The sequence below is a fragment of the Anthonomus grandis genome, chromosome 15 (assembly GCF_022605725.1).
Source record: "Anthonomus grandis grandis chromosome 15, icAntGran1.3, whole genome shotgun sequence".
NCBI classification, from domain to species: Eukaryota; Metazoa; Arthropoda; class Insecta; order Coleoptera; family Curculionidae; genus Anthonomus; species Anthonomus grandis.
In genome coordinates, this window is record NC_065560.1 from 21,876,911 (window position 1) to 21,894,840 (window position 17,930).

Below are 17,930 nucleotides of genomic sequence, written 5' to 3' on the forward strand. Positions count from 1 at the left end.
CTAGTCTTACGTGCCTTATATCCGAGTCAGTTCGATCCAGATTTGTATGATGAAAGAATCTGGATGCAACAAGATGGTGCTTCCCCACATAATGCCCGTAATGTACGCCAGTATTTAGACGACAATTTTCCAAACAGATAGATTAGTAGAAGGGGTGCAATGGAGTGGCCGGCACGTTCTCTTGATCTCACCCCACTTGATTTTTTTCTGTGGGGACATTTTAAAAGTCAAAATTATATGAGCAAACCAGGAAACCTAGACGAACTCAAAGAACGTATTAGGCAAGAAATCCGACAAATACCTCCAGAAGTGTTAGAAAATGTCAGAAACGAATTTTATTATCGTCTTGGGCTTTGCCAACAAGTAAATGGTGCTCATTTTGAGCATCTTATACATTAAACGCAACTTTTAATAATTAAATGGTTTTTTTTTTCGTATTTCTCACTTTAGATAATCACAAAAGTAAATAGGGCAATTTAATCAAGAAAAAGGGCTCTTTTCAATGAGAGTTTAAAAAAAGTGGCTTTCCATTTGAAAAAAAAGTTGGGGTTAATTTAGACCCCCCCTGTAGGTGAAAAAATACAAAAACTATCTTGAAATGTGAAAAAAAAATAAACAAAAATCGACGGGTCTCAGGAATTTTGCGAGATAAATTTTGATTAGTTTTAACTGAATTTATTCCAGTTAAAGTCACCACACTGTATATAAATCTATTGTGAACGACTTTTAGTATGACGAATTTACACTTGCGCCGCGGATTGATTATAAATGCACATTTACACCGCGCCCGGCAGCGTATTGGCATTCTATACCATTATTCAGATCGCACTACATTGAATCGTGGTAGACTATGGCCATATGCATTATCTAATTTCATAGGCCATCCTATACTACAATTCAGAGCTTCGCTATTACTTTAGCGCACTGAAATACTGAAATGCAGAAATGCAATGGATGTCAATTGCTGCGCCTCACGTAGCCGATTTATACCGCGACTCAGATTCGGTGATGCATGTGGGATAAAAGTTGGGTTATATTATTTGTTATTGTTTTGTTATTTACGTGATCAAACAAGATTTATCGGGAGTTCGTTTTTTTTAAATTTAGAATGGATTATAAAAATATATTAGTGGAAATGTGTAGTGAGGACGATTCTATAATCGAATATCTTGAGCTCACAAATGATGGTTTTAAAGCTAAAATTCGATTTAAAAAACCAGATGTTGAAGACAATAGTATTTGTTGTGGCAAATGGTTAGCTATATTTAGTAATAAAACAAGTACTAACTGGATTGTGCGTTATACATACCCATCAGCAAAAAGATACGTATATCGAAAAATTTTTAAATGCCAGCACAGCGGTTTTAATAAAGCTAAAACCAGAAAAAGGGAAGACACTAGAGTTAGAGACAAGAAATGTAATGCTACCGTTGATTTTTTGATAAAAATTATCAACAGAAACACTATAAAAAACGATCGGTATTTGACACCAGGCTATAATGGATGTGTTACGGTAAGTGTTATGTTAATTTACTTTACCTATGTACATTCACACTAAATTACCCTTAGTATTAGCCAATGCACAATTAAATCCCACGGAACGGCAAGTAAAACATTTGTATGAAAAGTGGAGGTAAGTTATTTTTTGTATATCTACATCGCCTTGCCTTGAAAATATCTTTAAACTTTACCGATTTTACGTAGAACTTTCTCCTTGTTTTAGAAATTTAAATTTTGGAGGCCGAGATGAATCTTCAGTGGTGAGGGTCCTAAAAGAAAAGGCTGAATTTTACCATAAAAAAGGACAAAACATAATAGCGGTTAGAGAGAATCCTTTGATTGTAATTATACTCACACCAATCATGATGCGTACTCATAAGGAAGATTTTTCTAAAGAAATTGTGTTTGTGGACTCTAGTGCGCTTCCAAAATTGGAGCCTTGCCATTAGCTTGTGTATTATATACAGCTCAGACCGAAGCAAATTATACATTAGCCTTTAACTTGCTTAAAGAAACATTAGGTAATGAAGGTTTTGGTAATTCTGGCTGTCCTAGTATATTCATGACCGATGATAGTTCAGCAGAAAGAAATGCGCTGACATCTGTGTTTTCATCGGAAAATGTAAAGCCAAAGCTGCTTCTTTATATCTTTCATGTTTGCCAAGCTTTTTGGCGTTGGTTGTGGGATAGCCACAATGAAATACCCAAAGAAAATAGGAAGACTGTAATAATTTTATTTCGTGCCATAATGTATGCATCAACTTTAGAAGAAGCAGAAGAATCTTTAAACGATCTGATGAAAAATGATATTGTTTTAAAGTACCCACATTTAAAAAATCACATAAGTGCTCTTTGGCAACAAAGAGAAGAGTGGTGTTTATGTTTTCGGGCATCATTAATCACTAGGGGAAATAATACAAATAACTTTGTAGAAGCGTCAATTCGTATATTTAAAGATATCGTTTTGCAAAGATGCAAGACATTTAACATATATGTGCATTAATTGACTTTGTTATTAACGTCTTTGAATCTTATCATAAGAGACGTTTGCTGTTATTTGCTAGTAGTCGATCATCGAAAAATGAAATTCTGTATAGTAAATTTTGCGATAAAACTGAAAAGCTCTACTGTGAAAAAAATAATGAAAATATATATTATGTAACAAGCAGTAATGATAACACACTTATCTACACTGTAAATACCACTTTGGAAACGTCTGACTGTACATTCGGAATAGGCGGCAAGTTTTGTAAGCATTTTTGTGCTGTGCAACAAAAATTTGAACTTTTTCTTTTAAATGCTCCTTTACTTACTGCAACTGATAAAAAAATGTTAGCAAAGCTAGCTCTTGGACACAGTATTTCAAACGTTTTTTTTGAAAACATAAATTTAGGTGATCATTCTGAAAGCCATTTAAGTAATGTACCATATCACAGTGCAACGCAGTACAGCATTGCAGCAACTGAAAAAATATATGAATCTAATGTTCTAGACAAAGAATCAAATGATTCAAAAGCTGGCAAAAAACAGTCTTCAGCTCTTAATAATTTAAAAGATAATTTCGACAGGCTGTTAGAAATGGTATCTGAAAATGAGTCTGTGGAGTTAACAAACTGCATTATCAAAGGAAATGCTAAGTTAAATAAAATTACCACACCGACACAACTGGCGAAATTTTTCTGCAATTTAAGAAAGGGACGTTCTTCAAAATATATAGGCGTGCAACCTACTTCCATTAGTAGAAGACGAATAAGACAGGGATTCGTGTCTGGAAAAAAGCGTATTCAATCGGGTAGACCTTTCAACAAGGAACTAAAAAAGACCATTAAAACGAAACATAAATTAGAAGAAAATATTTTTAAGAATCAACCAAATGCAAAATGTCACGAAAGAAAATAAAATTTACATTAATTTTTTTTGTCATTAGTTTTATATATTTTCTTTAGAAAACTGAGTTACAGCAGTATATGTTAATATTTCTATTAAAATGCCTTACATTTTAATTGTCCTTTGTAGCTAGTTTTGATAGCTGTTAATTTTTTTGCCGTGTTGTTATTCTTTTTTAAGGCAGAAAACACTATTGATATCTAAAAATATCATTTTAAGGTAAATACATAGATAACATAGTTTAGGTTTTCTTATAAGTACGAAAATGTATATTTTATTAAAAGTTTCAGAATTGAAAATTTTTGTATAAAATTGTTTTATTTACATTTGATTGAATAATTTTTTTTCAGATTTCTCTGAAGAATAATGAATGAAAAAAAGTTACATTTTAGTTATCTAATAGTTTCATAATTTAATATTTATGTCATTTCACTTAATGTCATTTGTAAATATGAATAAACATATTTACAAATACATTTAATAAACATTTTTTAACAGAAGAAGAATCATTTTAATTCATGTTTTATGTAATAATTTTAAAATAAATAATACTATTTTCTTACTTTATTCAAGATGGCAATATTATGGGCAATAAAACATGATCCCTAAAACTATTTAGGAAAACAGAGCGTATTCTGTATCGTCATAGGAAAGAAATAAATATCTTTTTATGCCATATAAATTTGTATTGCATAGAAAGAAATTTCCTTCCTAGGAGAATACAGAATACGTGCTCTGTTCTTGTTTTTCTGAGACGTAGTATACATTGAACTACAAAACTGCTTTTAAAATAAAACCTATTATATACTGCATTTCAGAATACTAAATATTACTTACGCTCTGAATCGAAGTATAGAATGGGCTTTAAAATTGTGGTATATCACGTAGACATAGTCTACCACGATTCAAAGTAAGGCCGATCTGAATAATAGTATAGAATGGCAATACGCCGCCCGGCACGTTTGGCTTGTTCGGAGTGTTTTGTTGCAAGTCAATACGCACCTTTATTATAAAATTGCAAACTGCGAATGTCAAACAAATTTGTTAGGTTATGTGCTAATTAATAATTATTATTTATTATTTTGTTGTTTGGCTTACTGGGAATTGTTTATGCCGACAACATGGACGAGCTTGAAAGTAAAATGGCAAAAGTTAATTTTGAGTGAGTATACGAATTAGTAATTTATCAATTTCACTTAGCACTTAAAACTATGGATTAATTAAATTCTAATGAGCCTATCAGTTGTACACTCTGATTAATAAATAAAACAGGCTTTTGAAATCTGAGAGAACCGAAAATTTTTGAAAAATATTTTAAGTAGAAAAATGAATTATAGGAATAATGGTATTTGCTAAAACAAAGTAATTTATAAATTCTCAATAAAAAAAAATTATATAATTAACACAAACTAAAATAGTAATAATAATAATCTTCATTTCCTCAGTACAAAGCACATCTACATACATAAGGTTCTCTAAGTAAAGAAAAAGCCACTTTACGTACACTTACAGATACTAACGCAACATCCTGTAAAAAGTACTAAAATAAATAATAAAAGGAAATACAAAAATGAGCAAATACACAAAATGCATAATAACTCAGAATTTACCCACACTAATAAAATACAATAACATATACTAAATCACTGATCAGATCAGTTCGGTTTCAGTTTATTTAGTATAATTTTTTTAAACTGATTGAGACTAGTTGAATTAATGTCAATATCGGAAGCATATAATTTAAAATATTTACAAAGTCTATAAATGGGAGAATTTTTATAAATGTTGATTCAAATTCCAGATAAAATACTACTATCTGGATAAATTAAGGTTTGGATAATAATATTAAACAGATATTTTAACGGCTTCAACAAATGATCACGGCAACCCTTCAATACATAAGCTGGAATGCCATCTGGACCAATAGCCTTGTTACATTTAATTTTGTTGATGGCATTTATTATGCCTGTTCTCATCTGCAACTTCTAGTGATTATTTGTATACAAATTTAAATGATGTGTCATGTAAAGTAGGATCAATTGGGGTAATTGTGGACGATATTTAATATTTTGACTTGCTAAATGATTTTTGTGGACATCACGCATTATGTTATTTACTTTAATAAAAGAAATTTATTCTAAGTATGTAATTATAATAATATTATAGGTATAAAAAATTAGTTTTGCTCATAAACAGGAACTATTGCTGGAAAGTTGTATAGTATTCTCTCTCCCTTCATTTGAATGCCAGGATCGGGAAGCACACCAATGATTTGATTCAAGGCTATATAACTGACATCAGTTTCAACAATGTTGAAAAGCATTTTTGATGCATCCCAGGATTTAAGACCGGTCACTTTGATTTCCGTTAATTTTTCATCCACAGCTTCAATTAAACACACAAATTTAAAAAGAGTAGTCTTTCTCTTTCCATCTTTGAACTGCACAAGAATAAATTTCCAAGTCTGAACTCTCGACTGTTTTAAGCTCTATATCTTGTTTTTCTGGTTCTGCCCAATCTATTTCATCATCAGTATCACCAAGATTTATTTCTCCATCAGAACTTTCCGACTCTGCAACTGGTTCACTTCTCATTTTTTTCAATTTCGGCTCTAACTTTTTGTTGTCCGTTTTCGGATTAGCCTTTTTTTCCTTTATTTTTCTTCTTCTCTTCTGCTTCTTTTAGTCTTTCCAAGACTTGGTTGGTTGTTAATACCTCTCCATATCTCTGTTGCTTTAATCTCGGTATGCCTTGTTTTTTCTCTTCAACAATATCTTCACGGCCGCTGAGTGGCAAGAAAATGTTGGTAATTTCTGTCGATTTACTGATAGACATTGACGTCGATGGTTGTGGACTATGGGTAGATGCCACTAATAATTTTTGGTAGTCAGTTGATGATGTAGAAGGCTGCTGACTGATGACACTGAATGATGTTGACTACAACATGATGAAGTTGAAGGCATTTGATTGTAGACTGTGGGTAGAAGTGGGTTTGGTTGAGAAATTGCAACAACAGTTGATTTAGAGGATACTGGTTGGATAATAATAGCATCGGATGTTACAGATTTCGGAACTTTGAGGGCAGCTTCGTATTTGGCCAAGTCTTCTGGTGTAAATTCATTTTGTGGGAAATTGTTTCGATCAACTGGGTATACGCCAGTATTTTTAAATCCAGATATAATATTGTTAGAAACCATAGCCTCTTGCCAAGTAATGCCAAGTAATTTGGTAAATTTTTCCTTAGTTAGCCGTCCACACCCTCGTCCCATTTGTTCCTTACCAAACTTCACCAACTGTTTATTCCAGTTCACCTTTAAGGGTCTGAAGACACACTTGTCCACAAGCTGAAGCTTATCCGTAAGATGGCTTGGAAACTTTATCAAAATAATATTGTTGTGCATTGCCTCTTCAATAATTCTGACGCTCATATGACTGCTGTGACCATCATACAACAGTAGAGCTGCGTGATCTAGAAGGTTTTGGGAAGTTCTTAAATCTTTAATGTGAGGTATAAACCCTGTCGTAAACCACTGGAAAAATTGCGGCTCCTCCACCCATCCATTAGTGGAGGCCGCATATAGAGTTCCTGGATAGGCCCTATTGGAAGTCGAAGCTGAACTCCAGCTCCCTTGAATACGATGAGCGGTGGAAGTGCTTTTCCATCGGCAGAAACACATCCTAAGACTGTCGTCGATTCTCTTCCAGAGCCTCCAGATATCCGGCACAGGTCTTTCCTTTCTCTCCAATTGCCCTAATATGATAGGGATCATTATTAAAACCTGAAAGGTCAGCATTAAAAATAAAGCTTCCTTTATCATCTAAATTATTTTCATCAATGATTCTTTTCAGGTCATCAAAAAAATGATAGAGGATCTCAGGTTTTCTAACATCCTTCCGCAGTTTTTGCAAATGTTCCGGTTTCTTAAGAGACAGTTCAGGATGTCTTCTCATGAATGAGTAGTACCAGTCTTCTCCCGGTACTCCATTTTTAAATGGTGTTCTTAAACCTTTTGCATTAACATACTCTCCAACCAGTTGTCTAAGTTCTGCTTTGTCATATGGTAGACCCATCAAGTACGTGCCAATAAACATTTCACTATTTCATTTTCGATATCTGAGGATAAAACTTGGGAACGTCCATCCTTTGTCACATTTAATGGAGTCTTTCTTCCTCCTATCCTTTGGTAAATAACTGATCTGGGAACACCATAGAACGTTTTTGCTTTACGATACATTTTAGTTTTATTTTGGACATCTGCAACGGCATTCGCAACATCTTCAGTTGTATAAGAAGGTGCTTCTTTTTTCCTTACATAAGTACGAGGCATCTTTACACTGCAACAAGACAAAGAAATTACTCATTTTACATAAATTATCGGCGAGACACTAATTTTATTATATTTACAATTACCCCAAAAGTGTGTATACATTTACCCCAAGAACAATTTTATTAGGGGGAAATGTAAACACTGAATTATTTTAGTGATTATAAAATTTGTCGACAGACATTTAGGCGTAAAATAGACACAATAGTATAACAAACAATGTCCAAATGAAATATCTAACTTACCTCGATGATTTGCATTCGAAAACTTCAGTGCCGAAATTCAACATAAAACCACCAAACACATCAAATTGCATCAGCCAACTAATGCAAGAAGAGCACAAACGGGAGTAAAATTTCGAGGGAAACCGAGTTCGCCCGACGTCGGCACGACTCGAATAGTGAGCTTCGCGCCAAATTTGAAATCTAAATGTTGTTGTGTTTCTTATTTTAGATGTGTCTACAATTACCCCAGTTTACATTTACCCCAATTGACCCTACTCTGTTCTGGTGTTTCTGACCATGAAGCAATTCTTGGTAAGATTACATGCAAAACTGGATTTTCTTTCTCATTATGTTGAATTTTCAGCAGAGTGAATTTTAATGCTCTGTTTGCCTGACTCAGCATTGAATGCCATAGAGAATTCCTGGCATAATAGCATTTTTCCTTCCATGTTTAAAAGAGGTAGTGGTTATCCATCTTCATAAGAGTGGTGATTTGAACAAGTCTTGTAATTTTCGTCCAATTTCTATTTTATCTGCCCTCTCCAAGCTAGTTGAAAAACTTGCAAAAAGCAGAATTTTTTGCTTTTTACAACATAATAGCATTTCATCTGCAAATCAATTTGGATTTCAAACTGGTAAAGGAACTCATAAAGCTGTTTTTAGCTTTTTAGAGAGTGTCTTATGTGTCCTTGAATTCTGGAGAGTTGGTGGCGACAGTGTTTTGTGATCTATTGAAGGCATTTGATTGTTTGGATCATGGAATAATGTTGTCTAAGCTTAATAAATATGGTTTGAAGGGTGTGTCATTGCAATGCCTGAAATTCTATCTATCAAATCATACTCAGATAGTTACAGTAACTTGTATCTGGGGCATAGTGGTTTTGTTTGCTGATGATACTTATTGTGAAGTCATAAAGATTTTGATTACATTAGAGCTCAACTTTTCAAAATAAAGAAAATTGCCAGTTTTTCAAATTTTTCTTAAATTTTTTGTACTAAGATTCTGACTGAGTACAATTTTTATTTTATTGTACAGAGATTTATAGCATATATTTATGAGTTTTTGTAAAAAAAAAAAAATTTGACAATAAACCAGATCTTTTTTAATTACAACAAGCTTCTTATTGACCATTCTTATAATACATAAAAAAGTGGCCCTCGGACCGTGCCGCCCCTGATTAGGGGAGAGGGGGGTAAAATGATCCCCCTAAGAAAAAAATACTTTAAAATGGGAAAATATTTTCTTTAAACTTCAGTTTGATAGAATAGGCCTATAAAAGAGTAATTTCTCTTAATAAAACCACACTTTTAACAAAAAAAAATTATTTACTTTTTAAAAATTTAACAAAATCATAAAAGTCGCAAAGGGATCATTTTACCCGCGTATTGGGGGTAAAACGATCCCTTCTACAAAAAACTTAAAAAAAAAATACTCTGACAGTATAATACCGAGATAAACTCTATTTAAAACCTAAGCTTTCTCTGAACTTTTGCTAGTGCTAAAGGAACATCGGAGCAATGTTCGCAAATAAATTCATCCTCATCTTCTTCAACACCCGCACACAATTCGTGAGCCCATTCTAAACACTTTTTGCATTGAATCCAACCATCAACTGATGTAAAATATTCTTCACAGCAGTAAAGATAACTTGGATTTGTCTCGTCTTCCGAATCCGAAGAGTTTGAAAGGCTTTTTTTTATTTTATTTCCATTTTTCCGCGTCTTCTGCTTTAGTGTCTTCTTGTCATTTCTCTTTTTTGTTTTAATTGTGTTTTCTTTTACTTCCTTTTTCTTGATACTTTCTTCAAGCGCAGTTTTGTATAGCATCCTGGTCAAGACTGCACTTCCACAAGACTTTCTCTTTCTTGTGTTTCTCTTGCCTTGAATTTTTGGAAATGGTTGACATTCTTGTGGTGTCACTGAAAAAGATGAATTTATTTGTTCATCTCGTTTTGAGCTCGTTTTGAGGCTCAGGATTCAAGTATGGAGCGTTTGAATCACTAGCATCATTATCAGAAGCTATATTGGATATATCTGTCAATGGGTTACATAAATTGGAACCTGGTACCACATCTTCTACAGTTTCATCAGTCTCATTAGGTATTTGATCGGTTACTTCAGCAGCCAAAAAGTCAACATTTGAAAAAACCTCTGAGTCAAATGGAAATATGCTAGTTTTACGAAACCCGTTTATCCCATTTGATGGTATGCAAGCCTTTAAGTAGCCTTCGCAAAATATTTGACTTATTTGAAACACCGTCACGGTTCTACCAGGATGATGGTTTAACCATTTTTCCAATGCTTGGTCTAATAAACTTGGTAAAATAAACACTAAGGGGACCCATAACAGCAACGTCCAACGGCTGCAGCTTGTGAGTACAGTGTGGAGGTAAACACAAGATGGTTACAAAGTTTTCTCTGGCACCTAAAATAACATCGAGATTTCTTGTGTGCGATAAATGTCCATCTAATATAAGTAATACTGGCGCATCCTTACTCGGCTTGACGAAAGATACGAAGTGAGTAAACCACTGCTTAAAAACTTCGGTACGCATCCAAGCACTTTCATTACACGCAAAAATGATACCGGGAGGAGCTCCATCTGTTAGTTCGGCCTTCATTCGCTTTCTACTAAAAATAAGCATCGGTGGGACAAAACTTCCAGCAGCTGATACACAAACCAGCGCTGTTGTCGAAGTCGAAACCCCACGCTCCGCTGATGTTACCCTTGCCACTTGTTTGGAACCTTTTCGTGCCAATATTCTTGAGTTTCGCCCAGGAACAGTAGAAATCGAAGTCTCGTCTACGTTAAAAATATGGTGAGGCGCATAATTAGTTTTAGAGTAAATCTCTTTCAACAAATTGAAGAACTTTGTCACAACTGGTTTATTAAAGCTCTTGCCCTAGCAGCTGACGTCGCTTCAGGACACCTCAAGGAAATCTCTGGATGTCTTCTTCTAAAACCGCTTAACCAATCTTTACCAGCAGCTTTTTCTACATGAGAAAACTTGTGAGGAATTTAGTTCTTTTCGGCAAGTTGATAAGCTAGTTGTCGCAATAATCACGAGTTGTGAGTCCATACATCCTGCTTTCAAAATCTAGGATATGAGTTACTAACTCTTGCTCTTGTTCCGGCGAAAATACAGGGTGGCAGCTCCCAAGTGACTTTATCTCTAACTTTGCTACCTTATTTTTGTCCATTACACGCCGTTTAAGCGACATTCTTGGTACGTTAAAGATTCGGGCAGCGGTTTTCACAGGCATTCTTGGTTATTCGCTTATATGTTCGTGGCATCCTGTAACAATACGACGTAAAATGAGTTTTGTAAATAAAAATTAGGATTTACAACAATTTGGTAAGAACTAGAGGGTAAAATGATCCCCTTTTTAAAACGGGATCGTTTTGCTCCACGCTTAGAGGATTGTTTTACCCCAAAGTGACATGCAGTACCATTTGTTAAATGAAAATTAATTGACATATATTAATTGAAAACAAAAACCACAAATCAACTCAGCATCCCTTCCTCAACAAAACAACGTAAGAAGAAGATGGATCAGTCACATTGTTAAAAAAATAAATAAAACAAAACAAATTCCTTACCTTATATTATAAACATAAAAAACACAAGTTCACGTAGCAATTGTTGGATTCGAACTGAATCGCAATTCCGATTGTGGTCTATTTATAACCTCTTCGCCTAGAACATTGTTGCCAATATTACCCTTATTTTGCATAAAATGGGAAATTTTAAATTGCGGGATCATTTCAACGCGCAGGGATCATTTTACCCCCCTCTCCCCTATATTTTTTTGTACACTCTATAGTCCTATGGCTGGAACCTTTGGTGTGATGCTCAAATTACGAGACAGTTTTACCACTAACCAAAACTCTTTATTTTTATTCTCAACACGTGTTTCGCTAACGATTTTAGCATTTTCGGGAGAAGATTAAAACCAAGATTTTAATCAATCAAATTAATAATATATTAAAAAATAAATTTAAGGAAAGTTTTTATCTTCTCCCGAAGATGCTAAAATCGTTAGCGAAACACGTGTCGAGCGTAAAAAAAAAGAGTTTTGGTTAGTGGTAAAACTGTCTCATAATTTGTATACTGTATGCTTGATGTAAAAAGGCCTTGCAGTGATTTTTAACTACCTGTATCACTTTTAGAGAATTATTATCTACTGGGACTATCCTTGAAACTGATTCATCAGATGTGAAAGCTGATGACTCAGGTAATGAAGAAGTGACCAATGAAGAATATGATGAGGAAGTACTAAAACACCTGAACACAAATTGCATTGGGGAATTTGAAGACGAGGGTATCTATGACAGTAGTGAACCATTTTCATATTTGCAAAAACAAATGGAAGATTTATTTGGAAATGAAAGTATTATGAAGAAAGTGTTGCGACAAGGTTATGGCAATAAACCGGAAAAATTTTCAGTAGTAAAAGTACATTATAATGGTTATACAGAACTGGAGGCTAAACCATTTGACTGTACATATGCTCGCAAAAAACCGCATGTTTTTACCATGGGTAACGGAGAAGTTTTACCTGGTCTTGAATTAGCTGTGCAGTCAATGTTGCTTAATGAAAAATCACAATTCCTTATAAAACCTGAATTAGCTTATGGAAAATTTGGGTGTTTAGGTCGAATCCCACCCAATGCCACAGTTTTATTTCAAATTGAACTGCTTGAAATTATAGAGAGTGTGTCCGCTGAAAACTTTGACAATTTACCTGAGAAGAAACAACAAGAGTTTTCAGAGATTTATAATTTTTGTGTTGCTCAGTCTGAAAAGGGTAAGTTCATAAAAATTACTTTTTGATACAGTATATAAATCAAGTCCTCACTTAAATAAATCAACTGGTAATTATAAGATATACAGGGTGCAAATAAATAGATGCGAAAAAATTCAGTGACCGATTGTTGGGTAAATTTTAAGAAAAAAACTTTATATAATTGTATGTCCTAAAAGTCATAACTTTTGAGATACCGGGCGGTAAAGATTGAAGAAAAATATATGTTTTTTTTATAATACCTGTCAAACCCCTGTTGATATTTAAATAAAATTTGGTTTGCATTTTCTATGCATCAATAGACATTTTCTGAGGCTCACTAATTTTTTTTAATTTGTACCAGTGACGTTCGGGTAAAGTTTAAATTAAATATTTTTGATGAAAAAATGGTCCGCCACTTTTTTTTAAATTTTTTGTTTGTTTTTGTAATCTTTTAATTCTGAGCAAATTTGATCTCTTTACTTTCTTTTGTCCGAGGTTGCGTATTGGATTAAAAAAATAAAATCCATCTACCTAAATGTATTACGTGTTTATTATTAATGTTTAGATGTGATTCTAATTTTTGTTTTAAACCAAATGAAAGAAAAAAAAATTAAATAATTATAACGAAAAATATTAATAATTAAAATGTTGAAATGACGAGCCTCTGCCATTATGCAATACGTCGCCGCATTTTTCGACGAATCCAATAAAAAATTCAGAGAGAATTATGAATTATGGCACATGAATTAATGAATCGATTCCTCAAGTCATCAACATCCAGTACCTATACACCAAAGTTTTTAAATGACCCCATGCGGTAAAATCTAGTGGATTCATATCTGGTGACCGAGGTGGCCAAAACTGAGGACTGCCTTGGCCTATCCAACGATTAGGATATGTTTCGTCTAAATAACGACCGCGACGTGCTAATAAACTAAAATGGGCAGGAGCCTCATCGTGCATAAACCACATTACTCTTCTAACATGAGTGTATGTTTCCCCATTCAATCTCTGTGGTAACAAATGTATGCGAATAAGGTGATCTCCAATGAATCCAATCCACACATTTAAAGAAAATTGTTGCTGATGATGAGCTTTAACTATGGCATGGAGATTTTCATCTGCCCAAATGTGGTTATTGTGATAGTTAATGATTGCCTCTCTGGAAAAATTAGCTTCGTCGGTAAACAGAATCTGCCCTAAAAACTTAGGGTTTTGCTTAATTACTTCTAACATCCAACGAGAAAAATCAAGACGCCTAGGCAAATCTCCTGGTAATAGAGCCTGGACTTGTTGTATGGGATATGAATATAATAACTGATCCTTTAAAATAGTCAATACCGTCATATGATTGACATGTAGCTGCAGACCAATTTTTCTAGTAATGGTCTCAGGTTGTTTATCAATTAAATTAAGTACTGCTTTTTCGAATTCCGGTGTTCTAATATCGCGTTGGCGACCACAATCATGCTTTCTTGGTTGAAAAGTTCCAGTCCCTCGTAGTCTTTGTAAAGGCGTGCAAATAATGTATAATAAGGTGCCATTCGTTGAGGGTACATTCCAGTAAATATTCTAGATGTTTGCAATGAATTTCTGTCAGCAAGACCATAAACAACATGCATATCAGTCACTTCTGCATTTGAATAATTTGCCATTTTGATGAAATGGATCAATGTGGCACAAAAAAGTTTCTGCTTTAAAGGAGGCAAGAACTGACAATCAACCAACAATCATCAGCAGACATTTAACAGGTTAATACAGATTAATAAGTTGATATATTATTTGAAAGGTTAAGTAAAAAACAAAAAAGGTTAAAAGGTTAAGTAAACAGTGATGTATCATATTTTTCATTAAAAATATTTACTTTAAACCTTGCACGAACGTCACTGATACAAATTAAAAAAAAATTAGTGAGCCTCAGAAAATGCCTTTTAATGCATACTAATAATTACTAAAATATCTACAGGAGTTTTACAGGTATTGTAAAAAAACCTATATTTTTCTTCTATTTTTACCACCCGGTATCTCAAAAGTTAGGACTTTTAAGACATACGTTCATATAAAGTTTTTTTCTTACAATTTACCCAAAAATTAGCCCCTGAATTGTTTCGCATCCATTTATTTAGACCCTGAATATAAAATTTGTCAACAAAATGTATTTTTGGTGAATGAGTCTTGAGGTTGGATGCTAAAAATCTGACCAAAGGATCTATTATAAAAGTAAATTTAAATTTAGACACACCTGAAAATAAATTGTTGGGCTTACATATTGATAATAAACTAAAAGTGCAATATCACATAAAAAGTCTGCATAAAAAACTAAAATCCAACTAATATCAAAACAGGCTTATTTTACATTAATAGAAAAGCATATAAATTATGAAATATGTTTTTGAAGCTGTTGTAAAGTTGTATATAATCAATAAATCAGTGTAAAAATGTCTTTCTTAATTTATTTCTAAATGATCAGCACTAATTCTGTTTTTTTTTCATTTAATCAGAATCATTTCATTTAATCGGAATAAATTAAATATAAAGTTAAAAATGTTATTTAAATATAAAATATACTAACAAATACAAAATCAAATAAAAAACTATTCTTTAATAACTTAAAAAATATATATATTTATTTGAACAATAGCTTGAATGATGACATTTAGAATTACAGATTACTTTTTATTACACATCTATGAACTAAATCTTTCTGTAGATCCGGATATATTGGATGATGCTGTTCTAAGTGATATTTCTTTGTCGTTCTTGTCGTCAACATTATTGTTGTCGATAAAAATATCATTATCAGCCAACTGAAACTCGTTTCTACAAAAAATGTTTTTGTAAAGTCCCAAAGTCTGTTGCTAATTTGTAAAATCCGTCATCAATTGATTGAACAACTGCTATGACATTTCGTGAATTCGTGGTGCTAATCTGCCACGATCCACGTATTCGTACAAGGACATTCTCGTCAAGTGAGTTTAAATTTTGTATTTGATTGTTGGAGCATTAAAGTGGCTTGCACTTCCAAACCTCTTTTAGCGTTTTTACAATTCATAATTATATCGCAGCAACGTTAGCAAAAAAAACATTGAAACTCTGATTCAAATTCGTTGCTAACTTTTAAAATGCTGCAAGTAGCATGAACCCTTTGCACTTTCAGCAGTTTTTCACGGTGGTGATAGGTTTTTTACACACAGTACATAACGAACGTTCACTTGGATTACTCGTACTTTTAATAACTATGTTCACTTTCGAAGTTCGGTCTTCTTCTTTTTTTCCATCATATATATCTACAATAAAATCCTGCACTTCACTATCCGCTATATTTTTCTTATCCGTAATAGATTTTTGTATTTGTTACTTTTTTTTATTTTGTTGTATTTCGTAATTGTTACATGAGTAGAAGTTGCACTTCTACTCATGTAACACGGTACCGCCCGAGTCACGTTGTTACTTTCAAAACCTATTCCAGAAATATGATCTGGATAGGATATTTTTTCTAGAAGTAAGTGAATCCGTATAAAGTGATGAATTGAGTAGTCACTATCCCGTGGTATACCTGAGTCCTGGAAAACTTCAAGGTAAGCGACTTGTGCGTATCTGCGTCGGAGATCTCTTCTTTAATTTTAATCATTAAGTGATTGGTCTCTGGTTCAATTGTGGTTAATTTAATCTCAAATTAGTGCATCCTCCTTCGATATAATATTGCTGGTTCTGGTTACTATTAAGTTTTTCCTTCTACAAATGCCCCAAGCTCTCAAATCTTATTTTTCCCCAACGAAGGACCAATAAAAGACCTTTTCACTTAAAATTTTCACTAATTATATGATTACTAGGTATTTAAGGAAATAACGGAGATCGAGAGTCAACCGATTTCAGTAAGAATAAAAAATAAGAACGAGAGACGTGACCAATATTATCAAAGGCGAAGAGCAACGACGTCTATTTTTACCCCTCTTAATATAGCCAAAAATAAATCCCATAAACGTTAAATAATCATATGATGGTTTCCAAGAAGTATAATAAATTATGGTTTTGCTGGGTTGGCGAGAACTTGCACTTCACTATCTGCCATATTTTCCTCATGAATCTTAGAAACTTGCACGTCATCTTCAGTTTCATCTATAGATGCTATTGCAGTTTGAAGTTCGATGCTTTCATTTAACACTCTTCCGAGATCGTCTTTAGTTTCCAATGAAGCAAGTAAATCTTAGGGCAAGTCAGTATCCTTTAACCCTTTCGGCCCCAATGGGACAAATAAATCCCAACATACATTTCATAACATCTGCTGGGCGCTATATGTCCCGTTTTTAATGGAAATTGTCATTAGCGGGTAAAGTCCAGTGCAACGATATATTAGAATGGTCATCCGTCAAAACACCAGCATTCCACCTGCCACACAATGTAAATAGAAGGTGGATGACATTGTTTGGCAGGTGGAATGCTGGTGTTTTGACGGGTGACCATTCTAATATATCGTTGCATTGGACTTTATTTTAAGGTTTTAACAATTTTTCGACAGGCAGCGACACGCTTTTTGGAGGTCATTCTGATCGTAAACGCCAAAAAGTGATCACATTGTTGGTTTTTGACACTGTTTTTTTACAAATTTGATAGTTTTTGTGTGGTTTTTGAAACAATCTGTTTAGGTAAGTTCAGCATATATAATAGCAAAGTATTTTGATGGTTTTTTTGTTTTGGTTTTTGCATTTTGGGTGTAATATTTGGCTATGGGATATATGTGTCCCAGTGGGTTTTTTGATAGGGTGATTTATATCCTAATGGTATTTTACAGTATGTCAAGAAAGAAGTTGACTAGGGCAGAGCTTCAAGATCTTGCTGACAATTTAGAAGAGTTGTCATCCGGAGAAGAGGTGCAATCCCCATATGAAGACTCTTCCTCAGAAGAAGACCCATTCCATAATAGTGAAGAGTCCGACGAGTTGTATCAGCCCTCGGATACTTCGGACGAAGATAGTGGAGACATTGAAAGTGATGCAAACGAGAACCCAACCCAACGACGGCGTTATTTCTGCTAAAAATTCAGATCAAGAGGCTGAAACTCCTGTTACAGCTGGTAATATAATTTGGTCATTACCTACAAATACCTATATCCCAAGACTTAGCATTCCAAATAAAAGTCATACATCCTTCAATTGCTGCAAATGCTTCCCCGCTGGATATATTCACTAAAATTTGTCCTCGAAGT

At 33.7% G+C, this 17,930-nt stretch overlaps 1 protein-coding gene across 1 annotated transcript in view; it reads left to right on the top strand.

Moving 5' to 3' along the window:
• Nucleotides 1–4,409: 4,409 nt before the first annotated feature.
• LOC126744877 (inactive peptidyl-prolyl cis-trans isomerase FKBP6) overlaps nucleotides 4,410–17,930 on the top strand; it is a 29,758-nt gene continuing 16,237 nt past the window's right edge. Inside the window, exons 1-2 of the mRNA XM_050452449.1 lie at nucleotides 4,410–4,549; nucleotides 12,108–12,745. Coding sequence (XP_050308406.1) covers nucleotides 4,509–4,549; nucleotides 12,108–12,745 — 679 coding nt within the window. The 5' untranslated portion in view covers nucleotides 4,410–4,508. The remainder of the gene's footprint in view (nucleotides 4,550–12,107; nucleotides 12,746–17,930) is intronic.